Below are 21,365 nucleotides of genomic sequence, written 5' to 3'. Positions count from 1 at the left end.
ACTGTCACCTGGTTTCACAAAGCAAATATTCTCTTTTCTCAAAGGAAAATATTTTGTTAGCCTACCAGCCTCCAACACATACCTCTGTGGTCACTGTCATACCGAGCACAATGTAATTTGCATTTCTTTTGCAGATCATGGATCTTGATAACCAACTTCAAAGCTTAGAGCAGGTAAGTAAATGAGAAGCAAACTAGAGATCAGAAAAGAAAATCCCAGCCCTGAGTAAATAAAGTGAGGTTACAATGATTAAATAGCTGAATGATTTATTTAATCTCGTGCATTCCTCAGGAAAACATTTTTTGGTAACAGGAGGTAAAAAAAAAAAAGCCAAGATTTGTGGAGGAGGGGAAATACCTTCTTACAAAATACAAACTGTGTAGGAGCCTGCATTTCTTGTGTACTCAAGAACAACAACTAGCTACCAAAGAGAAGTAAGCTTTTCCTTCACTGGTCTGTCAAGACAAAGACCAGAAAATTCAAACTGGGTTTTTATTATACTGGAACTAGCTAATTTTCAACTGTTGTCTGTTTCTTCAGTGAGCTTGTGACAAGCCACACCTACAGGTGCCAGTAAAAGCAGTTGTCAGATGAGTTGCCCATGGAATCAAGAAGACAAGATAACCCTCCATCTAGACCCACAGGCTGCTGATGAAGAACAATCGCTGTTAATATTTACTTTTTACAGGGCTTTTCTCATTCTAGTTCTTGCCATTCTGTGTATGACCAAACATAGTGTCATTATTTTGTACAGGGATAACTGAAACATCTCAAAACCTTTACAAATCAACCTTGCTGAAAAAGGTGGGAGGAGGGATCCAAGAAAGAATGAAAAAAGAAATAAAAAAGAGAGGTTTTTCTTGAAAATAAATGTTAATGGAACACCAGCTAAGCAGAAACCTCGTTTACTGCTCTTTTCCTGGGTTTCAGACTATCCAGAAGAGAGCCTGCAGTAGTAACCCATGTGAGAACTCAGGGACCTGTGTAAACTCACTGGATGGTTTCTTTTGCCTCTGTCCCAGCAACTGGCAGGTGAGTCTTTAGCCTCCTTGACTACAGAGTGTGTTTGTGTGTGTTTGAACTGTTATATGCAGGCGATGGCCTGTGAAGTCAGTGATTCTTGGCAGTTCCCGCAGCAGAGAATTACTCTCTGTTTTTTGCTGAGCAGTGAACTGAACTGTGTGCCTTGCTGTTGACCTTACACAAGGATAGGGAGAGAATGGGGCAAGGGATGGATATTTATTCAATCTCAAACAAGTAAGACAAATGGGGATGTAAGTAATCAATGACATTCTGAGTTTTTTTAAATCCAGAGACTTTACTGGCAAATGCTTTAATGGTGCTGTTAAATGCTCTAGAGATGGAAAAGTTATATCTTCTTCTCAAAGACTTTCAACTTGAAAGTTATCCCAGCAAGATTTGGGTCAAAACTGATGTGCTTTTCTGATAGAAATAGTTTGAAGGAAAGTTTTCTGAGCCTTTTGCTAGTTGGAAAGTAGGAGGGATGACAATAATGTGCTGTTCATTTGCTTTCTACATCTGAAACATTTTATCCCCATCTGACTGATAACAAGGGTCACAGAAACACATCTGAAAAATAGAGTTTTGTTATTGTGTTTCATAAGGGAAGCTGTGCTGATAACAGCCCATGGTTTGTATGTCTTTGAAAACTATTTTAAACATTGGCTCCGTGGTTTGCTTCATTTCTCAGTTATTTGGAAAATAAACTGGTTTTCCATTTCATCTTAGGGTCCCCTGTGCTCAGTAGATGTGGATGAATGCCAAATTTTTGCTGGAACTGCATTAGGCTGCCAGAATGGAGCCACTTGTGTGAACACACCAGGCAACTACAGGTAACTTCTCAAAAGTAGACATAAATATCCTGTGTAGAATATTGTTATTTTTGTATCCCATATCACACCTGCAGCACAAGTTTTAGAAGTAAATCTTTTAGTATCTATGCACTATAATTCCTTACAGTCTGAGAAAATGTAAAATCCTTAATATACTGTACACCGAACCCACTGCAGACACAAAAGCCCCTCCAAAGCCATTGCCTGCTTTGACACAAAAAAACCATCAGGAACCAGATCCATCAAACATCCGTGCCAGGGGAGAAGGCTGCAAATTAAACACTGGCTCCAGTGGCCCACCCTCCTTGCTGTAGGTGCAGATGATTTAATGGAAGTTCACTGCACCATAGGATGGAGCTGGGGTGGTGAGATGCAATATGCTAGTGGGGTGGTGAGATGCAATATGCTAGTCTGTAACCAGCACTCGCCAACATGCCCACCTACCACAACCATGTTACCATCCCTTTGTTATCACCAGCTCTTGAGATCAAAGGGAGTGAGGACATGAAAGAGGTGAACAGCTTTGGCCCAGCAAAGGCTTTGAGTTGTTGGAAATCTCCTGAATATATGGGCAGCCTTGATAATTGGCATTCCCAGCGCACTCAGTTAGAGCATGGTGCTAATAACACCAAGGTCGTGGGTTAAATCCCCATATGGGCCATTCCCTTATGAGTTGGATGTGGTGATCCTTGTGGGTCCCTTCTAACTCAGAATATTCTTTGAAATCAGAAACAGTTCTGTGAAATGCCTTCATCCCCTCCAGAAATACAGGCACTGCTGAGACAGCAGCAGAGCAAGGAATGCACAGTCCTGCCAGATATAAAGGAAGGAGAAATGACTTCTGCAGTTGACTGGCCAAGAGAGTGCCTGGCCTGCCTGTGTGCCAGGCCCCATAGACATGAGGCCCTTGGAGCATATCCTTCTCTGGCTGTGCCCAGCTCCTTAGGAAAGACGCGATTGCTTACAGGGCAAGCCAGCCTGAACGTTCTGTCGTTTTTTCCAAAATGTCAAATAATCTGGTAAATAAATAACTTTCAGATATAATACAAAGCTATCCCTGTGCAATGGGAACAAGCAGGCTGGAGAGCATGCCACAGCTTTCTGTGCAGCATTTCGACTTCTGCTTCAGCATGAAAATCTTAGCCCCCACAAATATTTGCTTGGCATAACACCAGCTTATAGTGCTTTATCGGTTCTTGGAGAGACCTCACACCAGGGAAGTGCTCCTGCAGTGGTCCTCATGCTTCAGCATTAACACAGAGTCTGCTCAGGATTTTCATATAGTCCTTTCCCCAAGTCCACTGTACTGTATTCAGTCTCCCTTCACATATTGTCTTACTCACTTCTTAGTGCTCCCCAGATACTAAATCTATCCCCATGTACAGTGTAACATATCACTTTCCAACAACTGTGAGGACATTGCTGCTAAGCTTTCTGGGACCCAGCAGCCCAGATCACCGCACTCCTGCTCTGGTGTAGTTAAATACACAAGCATGGACAGCAGGCAAAGAAGAGGGTAATAATTGACTTTCCACAACCCCCAGAGATAACAGCAGGTGATGGGCAGTACTGAATTAGGTAGCATGAAATGGAACATAAAGCAGTCTTCACTCCCTATTCAGATTCTTTACCCCCATGCTTTTCTTGTAATTCAGGGCGGCACTGAAGTGTGAGGAAAAAGAGCAGGTATCCAGGAAACCCCCTTCTCAGTCAGAACCCTAAGGGGACATTGCATCAGCTGGATGAAAGGCTGTGAGAGTCCTCAAGTCTATCGGACATCTGTGTCACAACCAAAATAACAGGGGCCTCATCACAACATGTGACAACAGCAGGGCAGTGCTGAGCAGCAGTATATCACAATTTGGCTGCAGTTCCTTGCAGTGTGACCCACTTCTTGAATCTGTTCTCTGAGAAACTTCAGATGGGCAGCAGATTAATCTTTGCTGGACTAGGCAGGAGACAGTTCCATTGTCCTTCTCCTTTGGAGATGGTCAGGTTGCCTTGCTGTGTGCTTTGGAGTTGAACATGAAGCTCTGAATGTACTTTGAACATACAAAAGTCACTTGGTTCCCTGACCTGTTGCCTCTGTGCTTGCCCAGGCTGAGCTGCTGCACTGATGAGATGGTGTGGGTCTGTCTGCCGTCTCTTACAATAATGAACATGGTGTCTTGCAGTACTGCAGTTAAGCATTAAGCTGTTGTGGGTTTTTGAAGCCTGAGTTCCTGTGGGTTACTTGTCCTGGGTGCAGTTTTAGTTACCTGCAATTGGCTTATCAAACTGCAGTTTCAACTGAGCATGTGACACGGTGGCAGGCAGCAGTAGCTTATTGTATATAAATTGCTCCAAGGTCCAGATCAGATTCATGGAATACCCTTATTCAAATTCTGCAGAGAAATGCTTTTATAGAGGATTTTTCGTTAGGCAACTTAAAAGCAATTAAAGAAGGGTGTGTACTTGCCATATGTCTCTGTGAGGTGCAGACCTTGCAGCATATGACTTGTATCCAAATGAGAGTTTCACTGTCATTTTAATAAGAAACCAGTTTTCTGGCTTTCTGTACGTTTTCTGTAGATTTAGATCCCTGTCAGTTGTATTTCAGAGCCTCAGATTTGGTCTATGTGGAAATAAAGAACCAGAGAAAAGGGAAATGTCACCCAATGGCTTAGAAGTTCCCAATTTCAGTTCCACCACATGTGTACAGTGCTGTAACTCAGGTCTGCCCTATAAATAAAAATGTGATGCATCTGGCAGCTTTCAAGCCAGATTCTCCCAACAGAAAGCCTTTCTTCAACCCACTACTTTGTTTTTCCCACCCCATCAGCCCCAAATTCCGCCTCTTGCACACCACACTTACCTAAAAGCTGGGCTGCTGCTGGGACAGTGGCTGCCCCTTGTTATGGTGTGGGTGTGAAGGTTCCCTGCTCTCTGGGACAGGCCAGACACGGCATTTCTGCATATTGCTGGAGGTAGGATTTTATGCACTTGGCATCATACAAGGGTCATAAACTGCAGTGGACAGTTTAGGTGCTCTTTGACTGAAGTACAGTTTTCCAGGCTCATATTCTGTTTAAGTCTAATGTTAGACGTATCTTTTTTCCTGGATTTGCGCTTATGAATGCAACAAAAGGCTGTAGATTCTCCCACAGGGCCGGGCAGTCATGGATATACACAAGTCCCACATGACTCTTGAGTCACTGCTGAACAGGAGCCTTGCCTCTGTGCATGATTATTAATGGGATTGTCAATATAGCTAAATAGATGTATTTTGTAAGGAACATCCCATATAGTAGCAGATGATCTCTTATTATGGCAATATACAATCTTTAACAGCTGTAGGAAAACAAAATTTTGATTTTTCTGTCCACTTTCACCACTAGCTGCTCCTGTACTCCAGAAACCTATGGGCCTCGCTGCACCTTGAAGTTTGATGACTGCCAGCAAGGATCTGAGGTTCTCTGTGAGCATGGCCTCTGCATAGATGAAGAAAGGGATCAGCACGACAGGGTATGGAACAACGTGTAAATCTCATTATACAACATAGCATGAAAAAGCAACAAATAATGCTGATCACCACAAAACTGTGTAAAGCACATGGCTGCTGAAAAATAGCAAGAAATGTCACTATACAACATAACCTAAGCTCTCTGTTGTCCCACAGACAGCAGAAAGAATCAAAAATATCTTGTGTCCTGTTAAAGGTACTTGTCATAGCATTAAATCTACTACTACATCCATAGGGAGCTTGGGAATATTCTTTGAATAAGTCAGTCTTATCTGAAATATAATATTCTGACTCTGGCTGGATGTTCATTATTTGGGGAGTTCTAAGTTGCTAGAATATTTTACTACTTAAATGATTAAGAAGGACAAACGTCATGAATCTTTTTTTTTTCCTGGGAAAAGGCATACCAGTGGAACATTATTGCCAGTGACCTGGAAGCTGCCAGGGCTGCCTAGCGACTGAGTGGCTGTTCCTCATCCTTGGTGCTCCTCAGTGTCAGCTGGAAGTGGTCTCTGACTCCAGGCCCAATCTTTCCAAGCATCTGCACTGGGTGGATGCTAGCACACACTTGAGTGCTCTTCTGGAGCAAGCCAGCTCATTCCATCTGGGCAAGAAGCTGGGTACAGGGTGTTCACTCCAAAGGGATAGATGGAACATGCCAGTTTTGGCTCTTTCCACTCAGAGCTGCCCTCCAAAACTACCCAGCCAAGCCTGTGCTCCTTAATACTCCTATACGTCCATGCACCATTCCAGTCACAGCACATATTTTTTTGTGCTATGCTGTAAAATTATTTCTTTGCTTAATTTGTAGAAGTTTCATAACTCATCATTTGTTTTCTGCCCACTTTTGGAGAAAGCTTTTCAAAAGGGTTCAGTGTTGGCTTAACAGTGTCTGCTCCTGTGACTGTCAACAATAAAACTCCCATTAGTTTTAATTGGACCAAGGCTAAATAAATGCTGAAATCTGGCCATTAGTAAAGTTTACTAGAGAGAAAACTGTTTTCCTAAAAGAAAATATATACTTTCAATGTAATGCCAGTGCTGCGCATTGCACAGATTACTAATAGTTTGATTAAAAATAAACAGCCAATATCATTTCAGGTTGCTTACACTGATCTGTTTACGTTGGTTAAAAAGCAAGTTGATGACTTTTAATTATATTTATGTACAGCTCATAATTGCTCTTCATTTTCTCTGGGAGCTTTGGGGTAAATTACAGATTTCTTTTATGAACATAATGAATGAGCCTGAGTTGCTTCCATAATCTAAATAGGTAAATTCAGAGGAAGAAATAATCTGAGAAAACTACCAAAGCAACTTATAAAACAGAATGCACAAGCCATGTAATGCTCTGAAAGCTTTCTTGCTATAAACTGAAAATAATCTTATAAAATTAACTCCTCCTGCCTTTTTCTTGGCTATTCCAAATGTCTTAAATATGCAATGTGATGTTTTCTGTGGCAGCCCAAGTACCGCTGTATGTGTGACAGTGGCTGGATGTCCCCTCCTGGCAGCCCTGCCTGCAGTGCTGACATAGATGAATGTAGCCTCCCTGATCATCCATGTTCACAGGATCCATTTGTGCAGTGCCTCAACACTCCAGGCTCCTATTCGTGTGGTCCCTGCCCCACAGGTATCACGTCCTTCCATGCTCTCAGGCAGGATGGGGTGGCAGTAGGTACTACTGCCCATATGTCATAAGCAAAGACACAGGACCAAGATGAAGTAACTCCATGAAATGCTTTGGTCTGTACTCTAGAGAATAAAAGTCTGCAGATTATGTTTTATCTGGGTAACGCAGGCAGTGAAGTCTATTGCGTGATTTATCCCATCCTAAACTGAGCACTTAAATAACTCTGATGTACCTTCATGCTCACAGGTACTTTCATGTCCATTTGTGTAATAAGTCTGCAGTACTTTCAGTATCCATATGCTTACTGCCCTAAGGCAACATAAAAGCCTGATTGTCCCCTCAAACCGTATAACCTACTATTCCTCTTCTGGAGATGGGCAGGTGGGGTCTGTGGGAGGAGGTTTTGAAGTAGTTAACTGGAGTTACAGTAAAACTTTGCTGCAAATTGTACATATGTGCGCTAGACCACACCTGCCTCCTCTGCAGGTAAAAGTGTGCTTGATTCTGAAATAACCAGAATACAGTTAAAATAAAACATTCTTGCACACACAGCTCCACCCCGTTGTGTTTGTAACCTAATTTGCAGACTGTTATTCATTTTAATCAGTTATGAGAGAGACAGGTCTTCTCTTGGGTTAATGAAGTGAAATTCAGAAGCTGTATTTTTGTGCTCTATGAAAAGATTTAGGCAAAGAAAAAAACAAAAAGGTCAGTCATTTTCAATTCTAATGTCCTTTCTGTGCTGCTTTTTAGGCTGGCAAGGAAATGGCTACAGTTGCCAAGACGTTGATGAATGTGCAAGTAGTAATGGAGGCTGCTCAACAGCACCAATGGTTCAATGTATCAACACAGTTGGATCCTACCGCTGTGGGCTCTGTCCGCCAGGTAAAACGGATTTCTTGTTGATAATAATATGGAAGGGCTTAAAAGGTGATGATTGAACACACTTGATTCTGTTTTGTGGTAGATTTAAGAAACTGAAAATTGTTTTTAAAGAAAGTGTCACGTACACAATACAATGCTGTAATACAGAATGCAGAGTCCAAGTATATTCAAACTGCTTCAGATATTAATGAAGATTGTATAGAGTACGTCACTGAAGATCATCCTCTGCTATGTGTTTCTCGTGTCGTAGGTAACCCTTTTCAGTGTTAGAGCCTTGATTTGATGAAGTACCTACTTTACAAAATCATTAAAGGGAACCAAGGATTGCATAATTATGATAGTAATTTCATTGTGTGTATTAATTGAAAGAGCATCCTCTGTGCCATAAATCAGCTGTATTGTCTGTCATAAAAAAAGGCCTTGATAATTGTCACGCTCTGAATGCTGTCTAAGGCGGCAGAATTTCCATTGCAGTACAGGTCAAGTAGTGGAAGTCGCAACTTATGTCTCCATAATTTGTGGTTTATGATTTAAAATGCTTTCTGAAAGGCATGCTATAAATACTAGAAGCACTAACAGGAAAAAGTCTTCCTAATTGACTTTTTGATTGCTATTTAAATGGCAGTAGGCTGCAGGTAGTGAAGACCCTCAGTGAGTGCTGAAGGCATATCACTATGCTGGAAATGTGGCCTCAGGCAAGTTTTGGTGATGTTAACTCTGGCGACTCAGAGTTGGTCCTGCTGAACTTCCTGGGAAGAACTGGATGTTGTGTTTCAGACCCAAGGATAGCTCTGGCATGCAGCAGGAAACCTGGATGTGATTAGGGCCGACGGGGTGCAGATGTGTAAGGAGGGCAGCACATGGTGGCTGAGAGACATGGGTTTCTGTGGCCTCACTGTATTTGGCAAACACTAATATGTCTTCTTTTCTACAACCATGGGAGGATTTAGTTACAATGAGAATCCACCCCTGCAATGCAGAAACCACAATAAATATGCAGGGTTTACTTCAGTGGCTATCTCAACTTTTTCTTTTTAACTGCAAAAGACTGATTTTACACCATAAATTAGTGTTTTGCTCACCAGTTGATTGTTTTGCTGCCAATTCTCAAAGAACATAGTTTGTTACAGACTAACTGAGATTTGCTTCTGAACAGGTTATGAGGGAGATGGACAAAGTTGTACCCAGGTTGATATCTGCTCAATAAATAATGGAGGGTGCCATCCTTCAGCTACTTGTACCTCAGCTCCAGGTATGATGCTTTCCTAAATACTGTAAGTAATACCAGACCTCTGTCTCTCAAGGAGGATCTGGTTATGGTGAATCCACTTTGTAGCAACATATTACAGCCTCTTCTCCACAGTCAGTTTTGCCTCATCCAAAGGAGTTTACAGGCAGGTTAGCTAAAACCTTTCCACTAACACTGAGAGAAGCAGATTTAGACTCCACCAAAGATAAGACTTTATCCGAAAACTATGGAGACTTTCACCATTTCCCTTTGATGTGGTTTTCCAATTATACAGCTGCTTTTGCTAGTCTTCTTTCCATAAATACCCTTTGACTACTCCCACTGTTTCCCATTGGGGTGACTTTGGACTTTCAGATACTCACAGCAAAACAACAGTAGGGATCTTTCCGTGATGAAACTGGGCAATGATCAGGGAAGGTGTCAAAAGATCAAATAAGGTAGAATTATATCAAATATAATGTCAACGACATTTGTGGTCACTGGTATTGTTATTGTAACAGGGACTGAATTACCTTCTGTATCTTGTCTTATCTCCCAAGGACTAATGCCATTTTGTTCCTGCACGCCTGGGTACACTGGAAGTGGATATGGGCAAAACGGGTGCTCTCCTCTCAGTGATATCTGTCAGCTGCAAAACCCTTGTGCAAATGGGCAGTGCTTGGTAAGTGCTGGGCTCCTCACAGTTAGTGACAAGGTTGTGTAGTTATAATCAATACATCAGGGTGAGGCTGAAAGCTGAGTGCAGACACACAAATGGAAATGAGGCAAGGTCAGTGGGGAGTGCAAGATCAATGGATCTGGGGAAAACAAACTGAGTTGCAGGGCACACAAACCATTTTCTTTGTATGTAAAGTAGAGGCAGCAATCTTGGTACTCATGACATGAGAAGTTGTCTGGTATCCCAGGCTAGTGATGGAATACTAGTGCTGGTGGGGAAGAACTCATGAATGACTGTCCCTGGTGGGACAGGGAAGTAGTTTACCACCCTGGATCATGAAGGAATTGCCCATGATAAAAAACCAGGACCTCTGCTGATCTTCAGACTCTTAATATCCAGTAGAGTTAGTTATGTATTTCTAGTCTGATCTTGTGAGAGCACTCCTGGAGTTTCAGGCTGTTTACATAGATATGGAAAGAGTACTTTAAGGGAACTGGTTGCACTTCTGCTGGGAAACAAGTATTTTGGACCTAAACTGTTAAGTGGTGTGAATTCTTTCTCATGCACAGTGACCATTTAGTTTGTCCACGTGGACCCTGTGAAGGATTTTTGGCTTCCTCAGTGAGGAGTGCTGTGCTTAGGGAAGTCCATACTGCGGATCTGGGAATTTTGTTGTGGAGGATAATTATGATGATGATTTTGGAGAAATGTTCACAAATTTGTTGTTCCAGTAGAATCTTTTCCCACCTATCCACACTGATCTGCAGATATCCTCTTTTTGATTGTCCTTGAAGGCACAGGGAAAATGGGATATATGAGATAGATTTGGCAGTGTTAGTTTAACAGCAGGATTTGGTGATCTTAAGGATCTTTTCCAAGCTAAATGTTTCCATGATTCTATGGTATGTTACCTATCCCTTTTTCTATTTTCTGTATGAACTGTGATGATCCTTTCACCTCCACTCCACTCCTCACCAGCATTCCTTACTCTCTATTCTATAGATGCCTATTGTGTCTTCTCTCAGATATTTAAAGGGTCTTTTGTGACCAGATCTAATCTACTTTTCCTGACTATTTAGAAACTATTCATTTTAGTCAATCTATTAAAAAATATGACATCTTCCCCTAAGTATATCCTAACATAAAACAGTAGGCAGTCATGGCTACGAACTACTACCTAAAGGTAATAACACAGTCAGATAGTTCAATAATGGGACTACAGAAGCATCTAATAAAATAGAGGAACAGCAGAGCTATATTTGGCCAGCGTAATGACAGAGGAAATGTAATGTTAATTAAATATCAGGCAATGCAGATCAGAAAACAACTTTTCACCTTCTAGAGCAATGTTCGGAGTCCTAAATACGCATAAAAATCTTCTTCCATCATACTGAAAATCTCCGTTTGGACACGGAGGATGCAAATAGAGAATACAAAAGAAAACAGAGAGTGTAGTACATTGATTGTATGTCCTCAGTGATGGGATTTTAGCATATGCCTTGAAATACTGTGTTCTGTTTTACCTGTAAAGATCGTGTCTGCAAAACAGGAAATATAATGTAGGAGAACATGTGAAATTAAAACAGTTAGAGATATAAAAGGACTGGATTATAAGGAGAAGTAGTAAAGGTAGAGACAAGAGAAATGGAAAAGAGACATACAGAAAAAGGGATAATGCAGAAAAGGCAATGAAATTGTTCCCATTTAACATTCCTCAGGATAAAAATGAAAGTTAACAGCCCACGTAATTGCAGTGCAGACTTCCAAGAGAAAGGGCTTGAGGGAACTGATTTATAAACCAGTTACCTTGACTTGCTATTTATAAGATTTAGATAATATGATTGACTGAAACCAATCAAACAGTTTTCTGTTTTTGTTTTCTGTTTCTGACTTTTTAGAAAGTAATCTGAAGATCCTTGCAAAGAAATAATTTAATAGAAAAAACACAAAGAGCTAGGTAATCTGATTAGTCTTTAGGTTTGATATTCACCAGTGACCATCAAGGCCAAACACTGAGGGGAGGCCTCATTGCAGTCTACAGCTCTCTCATGAGGGGGAGAGGAGGGGCAGGCACTGATCTCTTCTCTATGGTGACCAGTGACAGAACCTGAGGAAATGACCTGAAGTGGTGTCAGGGGAGGTTTAGACTGGATATTAGAAAAAGGTTCTTAACCCAGAGGGTGGTTGGGCACTGGAACAGGCTCCCCAGGGAAGCGGTCACAGCACCAAGCCTGACAGAGTTCAAGAAGCATTTGGATGATACTCTCAGGCACACGATATGACTCTTGGGAATGGTCCTGTGCAGGGCCAGGAGTTGGACTCGATGATTCTTGTGGATCCCTTCCAACTCAGCATAGTCTCTGATTATGTGAGTTCTTTGCTCCAGTATCTCCTCATAAAATAAGTGTAAATATCAGTCTTTCTGCTGACTGTAGTGATTCCTTTAGGTGTTTCAAGTTCAGTGAGTTTATTTGATTTGCTTATCCTGTAGGCAACGATCTCTGGATATTTCTGCCTGTGTAATGGGGGCTGGACAGGCCCTAACTGTACAGAGAACATTGATGAATGCCTTAGCAACCCCTGCCAGAATGGGGGGAGCTGCACTGATGGGATCAACGGCTACTCCTGTGAGTGCACCAGCGCCTGGACAGGACCACAGTGCCAGACTGCCCAGCAAGGTACAGCCAGGACCACCTCCCCAGGAGAAATGTGACACCAGGCTTCAGCAAGTAGATACTTTGTGTATAGCACTGATATGTAAAAAAGAACTGAGTTATGATGGGAAAAACAACTGTCTTTTGGGGGGATTACAGGTCCCTGTCCAAATTCCCTCAAAGTTGGAGATTTCCGTGAGTTTTGTTTATAGCTGTTTTGTTTAATAGTAGGAGCACAACTGTGAAGTTGATCTGCAGACCCACTGACCCTGGCTAGATGCCAAACATCCTAAAATCAGATCTCTGTTCCTGAGAAAGTGGTCTCGTTGGGAAAGAGGATCCAGTATAAGAACAAGAGAACATACTGATGTTTCTCTTTTGTATGTACTATTTCATTTGTTGCAAAGCTGAGAGGTCCTGGCATTTTTAGTCAGGAGGAAAAGCCAGACAAGATTTTCAAACAGAAATGTAATGAAATAAATGTTAACCACAAAAGTGAGGGACCCTCAGTTTTGTAGAGTGACTGCAAGGTCCTGCCTCTGACATTTCTTCCTAATATCACTTTTTCTTTTTGTTTGGGCTTTTTTTTTCCCCATTAATTTTAATTAAACAAGGTCAGGACAGCATTCCAGTGAGTCTCAATGTGGCAACTATCTGTCAGATGGCTCATTTTTATTGCAGGTTGCTGTGAAGAAAGGAGATTAAATTTTCACAGAATATAGAATGTAAAACTTCCACAGATCCCCTGTGAAATCTGATCTATTTTAGAGCTCTTTTCTGTTTTCCTTAAGTATCCAACCAGTAATGTTTTAGTATTAAGTCCACATTGGAAAAAATTGATTTTTAATCCTTCATAATGAAGGGATAGAAAACCAGTTTTTATCCAGTGATAAAACATAATGTACCAACTATTCTTTTAGTTTCTAGTCAAGGAAAAAAGAATATATTTTATTACGTGACAGTTTTGAATCTGGTTGCTCCCATGCATTGAATGGTTCAGTGAGAGAAGAGACCATGGTATATTATGAGAGGTATTGTCAGGCCCAGAAATCTGACCACAAAGAATAAATTGGATAATAAAAATTCTCATGGATAACTCCTATGATGCACCACTGCTCAGAAAGACAATTTTACATTATGTTATCTTCAAAATGTTATTTCATCATAGGGAAAAATTTCAAGCTTTGATCTGGAGGTAGCCTTCTGGAAGCAAAGCAGCTTATGGACATCGTCCTGAAACAGAATCCACATCTTTCCACATATTCCAGCTGAAATTCCTTGCTCTTTTCCCAGGAACTACTTTTCTCTCAGGGAATAATTTTGCTCATTTTTTGAGATGTCATTCCACTTTAGAGGAAATCCTGAAGAATCTTTTACAGAAATTATCTTTCACCATTGTTTTAAATGTGTAAGATGCCAAAGCTATGCAAGAAAGTTAGATTTTGTTTCAGTCTGTATAGTGATAGCATAAAGTAACCCTTTTAATTTTCTATCTCTTTCTGCAGTTTGTGGAGGATATCTCTCAGGCTCCAGGGGGACTTTCAGTTACCCTAACAATCCAAACAGCCAGCGGTACAACAGCAGGGTCAGCTGTGCTTGGGTTGTTCAAACTAATCCCAACCAGGTAAAATAGAGTTCGGATTAAAGAAACCCTCACTCTGCAGGACCCTTCAGCTCTAATAGAATAAACATAACTGTCTTCATGTACAATGTTACAGTGTTCTGATCCAATCCCTTTGGAATAAATAGTTTTTCGAAAGAATAAGTTTCAGAACCTTAAAAGCCTTCAGGCTCCTTAGACTGATAATTTACCTGGGTTAGATTTTCCAGATTTTTCCTATGCATCTGAGGATTATAGTTTATTCACCTAACTCCAGCTACAGAAAGGGCCTGTCCTACACTACTTTAGAGTGTGATCTGTGAATAGCTGCATGAGAAAAGTTGTACTCTGATGGGCTCCACAATTGGTTCCTGAACTAAATGACCCCAGAAGAATTTAATGTTTCTGATTTCTGGGTGCCAGAAATGTAGAATGCTGAATTCATATTGTCAATACCTTTGTGTAGTAACAGCATTTGATTTTTTTAAGGATTAATTTTTAAATGTTGCACTCAAATGTACATTCTGACTCTAATCTGCAACTAGCAATTCCACCTGTGTTATAAATAGCAACCACAAAATAGTTAGCATGGAGCTTCTTGCTTGGGATCTAAATATTTGATCTATTTTTAACATTTTGTGGAATGAATTAAGTAGTTTTATAAACCAGTGCTTGCTAGTGGTTTATACAGTATTTTATATATATATATATGTGTGTGTGTGTGTGTGTGTGTGTGTGTGTGACATATTCTCATCTTTAAGCCTGGGAGCCACTACTGTCTTCAGCAGAGCATATTAAAGCAGTGAAGCAGTGAAGAATCTGAACAAACTTTAAGCTGTCTATGTCACTAAGTATCCAGAGTAGGCTTATGAGACACTGATTTTATATGTGCAAAACAAGATCATTTAATCTTTTAACTCCCATTACAATAGTTTCAACCATAGCAAGGATAAGAAATGCTAATTATCTGATGACAAAACTGCCGTGGAAACCTGGAGTAAAATATTTTATGCTGTATTTCAAGCCTTTCACATGGCTTGAAATATACTCATATGTTTATTTCACACATATAACACACACAGACAAATGGTCTCAATTATTAGTTTATAGAAATGTTCTTTCCAGAAAACTTCACTGTCTAAATTCTTATTTATCTGTCTATCTGTCTGTCTATCTATCTATCTATCTATCTATCTATCTCTTTTCTCTTTCCTTTTGACCCATAAGATTCTTTAATACCTTCTTCTGATCTGGAACATTTCAGTAAATGGCATAATGGCTCTAAAGCTCATAGATTCTCACAGTTGCATGAACACATATGTCTGCTCTATACAGTTTCTGCATAAGTGGTGTCTTAGCAGATGGAAAAAAAAGACATTTATTGTTTTCTTACTTCTATTAGATTCTGCGTATTACTTTCCCATTCTTCCAACTGGAGGCAAGTCATGAGTGTAGCTCTGACTTCCTTCAAATCCATGATGGGCCTTCAGCATCAGTGCACATGCTGGGAAAATACTGTGGCTCCTCAGCTCCTGAAGAGCTTTTCAGTTCCCACAACTCTCTGTATTTTTGGTTCTACTCAAACCACACCATTATGGCTGGAGGTTTTACTGTTCATTGGGAATCTCAGAATCCTGGTAAGTTTGATGAAACATCAAGTAATTTGTCATCTTCATGGTTTTGGAGCAAAATCTTATTTCCTTTGATCAGGAGACAATAGGAATGGAGGAACAATATTTTACTAGGGAGTGAGGCTGAAATGTAGACATGTATGCCACTTCAAAATATTTGAAGTCCGTCTCTAGGCCTCTGCATGAATAGCTTTCTGCTGTTTTTTTTAAGGCTGTTTTACACCTCCTGTGAGGAATCCCCCAGAGAGCATGTGTTCCTGGAGATGCCAGTTCATCCGATCAGTTCTATTTTCTCATGGAAGTATCTAGTACTCTGAGCAAGCAAGCTAACTTTTTTTGCCATTGAAAATTTATAACAGGCTAAAGAGTTTGAAACATGCTTTTCAAGCATGATAGATTACTGGGACTTTGATTTTAAAGAATATGTGAACTTTTTGGTATGATTTGCTGTATATTTCTGCCTGAATTCTTGGTAATGCCACTTGGATGATTCCTCCAGGTGGTCTGGCAGTGCATTTCCAGAGATGAACTCCAAATCATCTAATGTAACATCAAGCTCACTTCAGTATTCTGTGTATTATCAAGAAACAAAATAGTGCATTGAGTTGTGGCTTGAAAGAACCATAGGGTACAAAAGGTACAGAAAATTCAGGGGAGGAACAGTTTCCTTATTTCTAGAAATATTTATTGAATTGAATGCTTTTAATATGATTTTTAGTGGTTGTTTTATTTTTCCTTCAATTGTCATTATTAGATAAATAATTATTAATCATCAAATTTGAGTACTGAACAGTGAAAGCAGATCTTTTGGGGGAAAAATAACACCCACAAAAAAAGTAAAAAGGAGAGTGGTATAGATGTGATTAAACTAGCTATTCTTTAGGTATAACACACAAGTTACCCCTCCCATTCCCAACTGATGCACTGAGATGGATGTTGTTTTATTACAGGTATATAAAACTCCCTTACCTGTAATCAACTCTTTTTTTTTTTTTTAATGAAAACAGCCTTGTGCTAGGATAAAAAATTGAGACTATTTACAAAGTGCAGAAATTCAGATCAATTTTGTAAATCCAACCCCAACTCAATGCTTTTAATCATTCTCTGAAAGATAATTTCATCATAACTGGGAAAGAATCTTTCTTTTACTGTACAAATCAGGAAATATTTAGAGTTCTGCTTTTAAAATTGTGTTGCAGAATTAATTGTAAAACTTAAGAAAAATATAACTTAATGGTTTGTTTGGCTCGATCTTGTTCTTTAATTTATTCTGGACCCTAACGTGGTATCTAGTTTTGACACTGCAGGACAATTCATCTTCTGATCTGACACACAGTGTTAAAGACTGTTCTTCCATGTTTCTTTCTGTTAGAATGTGGTGGTGAGCTGACAGGTACTTATGGCTCGATAAGCTCTCCAGGATATCCTGGTAACTATCCTGTAAACAGAGATTGTGTCTGGACCATCTCAACCAGTCCTGGCCTCCTCATCACATTTGCTTTTGGCACGCTAAGCCTAGAACACCATGAAAACTGCAGTTTTGACCATTTAGAGGTAAAGTGTAATTGTGAATTATGACATTTTATGTTTATGTTATTGCAAAACAAGATATTTCAAAACTTTCTGTATGTACAGAAAGGGGCTGTGTGAAAGTTTAATCCTGTGTTGAAATGCTCATTTGTATTTACATATTCCAGACATCCATGCACAGTCAGATACAGGCAGTATAACAGAAAGGGGTAGAAATCCTGCTCCACTGAAGTCAGTGAAGTCTTGTGAGTAGAAAGGATGGGATTCAGGCCAAATACCTGGCGGGAAGCTTTCACTTTCTTACAAAGTTCAGTCTCCAATTTTCTTGTCAAATATCAACCCCCAGAGAATTCATCAGCCTAAGGGAAACTAATCAAGAAAGTGATCTAAGTTTGTTAGTTCCATATCATAGTATAGTCCATGACTTGATATGTGAGCTTAGGACTTTCTGTCAAGTGCGATGTAATGTTCACAGAATTCACCAATAGCTATTCATGGAAATGAGAAGCTGTTTCGGAATAGCAAGTCCTGTTCAATGCAGAGCATGATTTCTAGAAAAGAGTTCAAGAGCAGATATCCTGATACTTTCTTTCCCTTTCACAAAACCCTTGATGCATCATCACAGCTATGCTGGTGGATGTGTTTCTTGGTTCCTGTGTGTTTGGAGGAAACTTCTTGTGAGCTTTCCCTCCACCTACCATCTACAATATCTCCCGGGGCCTCGAAGATAACTTAAGGAGTGTTGATACTGTTCACAGTTGGCACACATCTAATAATCCTAACTGCTGATCTGTCATTCCATCTAGATTCGAGATGGTCTTCTTTCGCAAGACCCTGTCCTTGGTAAATACTGTAGCACTCAATCTCCACCCCCACTCAGAACCACTGGTCCCTATGCATGGATTCACTTTCACTCTGATGACTCGGTTACTGATAAAGGCTTCCACATTCTCTATACAACATCTCCTGGTAAGTAAAATTCAGCATTGAAGGTTGGTCTGTGACATTCTCAAGATAGAGCCAACGACACATGAATGGATGTAATTAACACTTGCTCTTTAATAATATAGTAATTCTCTTTGATTTGCAGCTGTTGTACAGAAGCAGCCTGAAAAACAGTTACTGTACTTGTGAATATCTCAATTGATTATTTTTTTTCTTAATGTAGCAGATCCAAGTTGTGGAGGAAATTACACAGAGAGTGAAGGGGTTATCACATCCCCTTTCTGGCCTAACCCTTATATCAGCAGCCGACAATGTATCTACATTATCCAACAGCCAGAGGATGAAAAAATATTCCTCAACTTCACCCATATGGAGCTGGAGAGTCATACTGGTTGTTCAGCAAACTATATAGAGGTGACTTCCCTTAATCAGTTGATATGAAAGTTTGATTACATGTGTGTACAAAACCACGCATAACTTCCATCCCAAGGGCTACTGCAGAAGTAGGTGTTAATCAAAGGACTAACTATAGAAATTTATTAGAGTCCAAAAGTCACAGGGGTTAAAAGAGCAGGCCTGTGCATTTGGAGTGAAGCAAAGATAAGAGAACGAGAAAATATGTCTAGTTTAACACTAATTCTTAATCAGCTGTATGTGATTAAGGTATATGCATGTCGAATGCAAGAAAAATAGCATTAATAGCCACAATGCAACAGTTTCTGGTGTCATGATGTTACACGGAAGACATTGTTCTGACACTGAAAGGAAACACACCATATAAATATTTATACCTACGTACATATATGTATGTCCATATCCAGGAAAATGGTTGAGTCACCATTCCTGGAGATGTTTAAAAAGATGTGTAGATGTAGCACGTAGGGAAATGATTTAGTAGTAGACTTGGCAGTCATGGGTTTATGGTTGGACTCAATGATTTAGAAGTCTTTTCCAACCTAAATGATTCTATATTCATATGTAAAGCCAAGAGTTTAGTGTTGCTATAACTGAAATCTTACAAGTCTAATTCAAGAATACTTATTAGTCTAAATTTAAGTATTATAAAAAAATAATCGTACAGTTAGAATGTTTCTATATGGCAAATGTAATAATAATACTATAGTAATGTCAATACTAACCGAGATCCACTTGAGATGGCTTTTATGTTTGCTTTTACTGCTAGCTCTCTTTTCAGTGGTCTGCAGCTTCATGTTACATGCAAGTTTATGACCATAGGGTGCCTTTTAAGTACAGAAGATACCACTTCTTCGTTTTCTTTGTTATCCCTAAACCCAGTTTTGCCCAGTTCCAAATCTGCATCCCCTAAGCTACCCATGGGGAAGGTGTGGCGTGGTGCTGCGCAGGCCAGCATATCCCAGGGACTGGGGCTCCTCACAGAGGCAGAGCCAGGGCCATCCCACTGCCCTGGCCAGGGAGCAGGGCAGCCCCAGGCCTTGGACACCTCCCAGGGGATGGGGATGGACTAAGGCCAGGCTAGGACATGGGCATACAGGAGAGCCTGGCTCAGCAGAGCCTGTGGCTGGACAGGGCAGGGTTGTGGGGAGCCAGAGACTGGCCCAGCTGTGGATTCACCAGGGCAGCCCTGCGGGGCTGACATGGGGTCCTGGGCTGTGGGCAAGGCTGGCCTAGGGGAGTCATGGTGTTGCCCTCAGGGCCTGACAAGCTCTGTATGTTGGTGGCCTCTGCCCCTTCTGTCACCCTGTCCCTGTTCTCCTCTGCGCTGCACTCTGACTTGCCATGTCTCAAAGTATCTGCTGTCATACTCAGTGTGTATTTCTACATACAGTCACAAACACCTCATCCCACACGGGATGAGTGCTGGGTACCACTGTCTGTATACAAACAGCGGCAGTGTCATGCACAGATTAACAGAAGTAGAAAATACTAGGCACAGACGCTGATTAGTGAAGGTGCTGCTGCAGCTGAAGCAGGCAGGAGCCATCCCTGTGGCTCCAGCAGAGAGCAGGATCCAGTGCTGCTGGCCACGTGGTCCAGCGCAGGTTTGGTTTTGTGTTTAATCTCCTCTTGACCAGTGAGGAACAGGCCCCTGTGAGCTCCGTGCTGTTAGTCTATTTTTAAAAGATGTTATTGTGCTGACATCGTTGCCTTCCAGCCTCCTCTAATTCAAAGACCTTGGTTGGAATGAAGTGTAATTAGTTTCTGAAATGAGAGGGGAAGTGTGTTTAATGAAAACAGACAGCTTTTGTTTGTTTGGCCTGGTACTCCTCCTGCCTAATTGCTGGCAGAACAGCAGCTAAATTCACAGCAACCAGAGAAACAAAACCATTTCTGTTGATCGCCATCGGTTTGTATTAGTTCAGCAAGGCATTTACCTCGCTGTTTGCTGATCAGTCACAAACTGTTCAGTTTCCCTCTTCTTCTGCCCTCCTCGTCTTCCTGCCTTCCTACTCAGCCCAGAGCAGAGAAACAGGACCGACATTTTCTGGCTGGGACAGTCAGTACAACCAAAGTGCTATGCTCTGTTATCAAGGCCTGGTTTTTCACATATGCTTTTGTAAAGTAGTGTCTCACTGGGTTTTATAGTGAAGTTTAGCTAGGGAGATAGATAGCTTTTGGGTGTTTAAGTTACTTTGTAAGTCACTCTCCAGCAATTCTTTTGTCATGTTGAAAAGGTGCAGATTATTCCCATCACTGGTGAAACCAGGAAACCTGTAGAATTTTCACAAGGCAGCTCACAGGCACTTGCTCAAGGAGGGATGTTTAGTGTCTTACTAAGGAAGGAACAGGCTGGGACCAGATGTCTGCAATAAGAAAACAGAGACAATAAAACTTATTTAGGAAAGGCTGTAATATGGTGCAGAAGTAAGGTGTTAACCAAGACTGCTCCTTTTCCATGCTATCCTTCTAACTGGCAATAGAAGACATTACTCACATGGTTTAGAGAAGCTGTTATTTTTATCACTACTCACCAGGTTATATAAACCAAAAATGTAAGGAAAATCAGCTCGAGAAAAATATTTAAACTCCTGTGAATTATAGTTCTGGAAGCTTTCACTGCTGTCCAAAGATTTTCTAAATATTCCAGCGCAAATTCTCATCTTAGCTGCTCTGCTGTAAACCCAGAATAATTCTGTCACCTTAAAGTCAAATTCCAGAGAAATTAAAAATATCTGTTAGTCAGAAAACGATCTCACCAGCTTGAGACTGCCAAAGCTGGGCAAGCGGGCTAGCCACTGTCTGCTC

At 40.8% G+C, this 21,365-nt stretch overlaps 1 protein-coding gene across 2 annotated transcripts in view; it reads left to right on the top strand.

Annotated features, from left to right (window-relative positions):
* The window catches only part of CUBN (cubilin), a 143,529-nt gene that overhangs the window by 1,785 nt on the left and 120,379 nt on the right, over positions 1-21,365 (top strand). Inside the window, exons 4-17 of one of the 2 annotated variants that reach the window (XM_051802211.1) lie at positions 135-173; positions 931-1,032; positions 1,750-1,853; positions 5,231-5,357; positions 6,820-6,988; positions 7,742-7,873; positions 9,030-9,125; positions 9,662-9,783; positions 12,272-12,458; positions 13,940-14,058; positions 15,437-15,671; positions 17,038-17,219; positions 18,002-18,164; positions 18,367-18,554. In XM_051802211.1, coding sequence (XP_051658171.1) covers positions 135-173; positions 931-1,032; positions 1,750-1,853; positions 5,231-5,357; positions 6,820-6,988; positions 7,742-7,873; positions 9,030-9,125; positions 9,662-9,783; positions 12,272-12,458; positions 13,940-14,058; positions 15,437-15,671; positions 17,038-17,219; positions 18,002-18,164; positions 18,367-18,554 — 1,965 coding nt within the window. Of the gene's footprint in view, positions 1-134; positions 174-930; positions 1,033-1,749; positions 1,854-5,230; positions 5,358-6,819; positions 6,989-7,741; positions 7,874-9,029; positions 9,126-9,661; positions 9,784-12,271; positions 12,459-13,939; positions 14,059-15,436; positions 15,672-17,037; positions 17,220-18,001; positions 18,165-18,363; positions 18,555-21,365 lie in introns of both variants that reach the window. The other variant, XM_051802210.1, reaches the window with a different exon arrangement.

The sequence above is a fragment of the Manacus candei genome, unplaced genomic scaffold (assembly GCF_025592945.1).
Source record: "Manacus candei isolate 608988 ecotype Guabito, Panama unplaced genomic scaffold, ASM2559294v1 h1tg000056l, whole genome shotgun sequence".
Classification (NCBI taxonomy): Eukaryota; Metazoa; Chordata; class Aves; order Passeriformes; family Pipridae; genus Manacus; species Manacus candei.
Note: the sequence above shows the minus strand (reverse complement) of the source record. Positions and strands in the feature narration are given on the sequence as shown.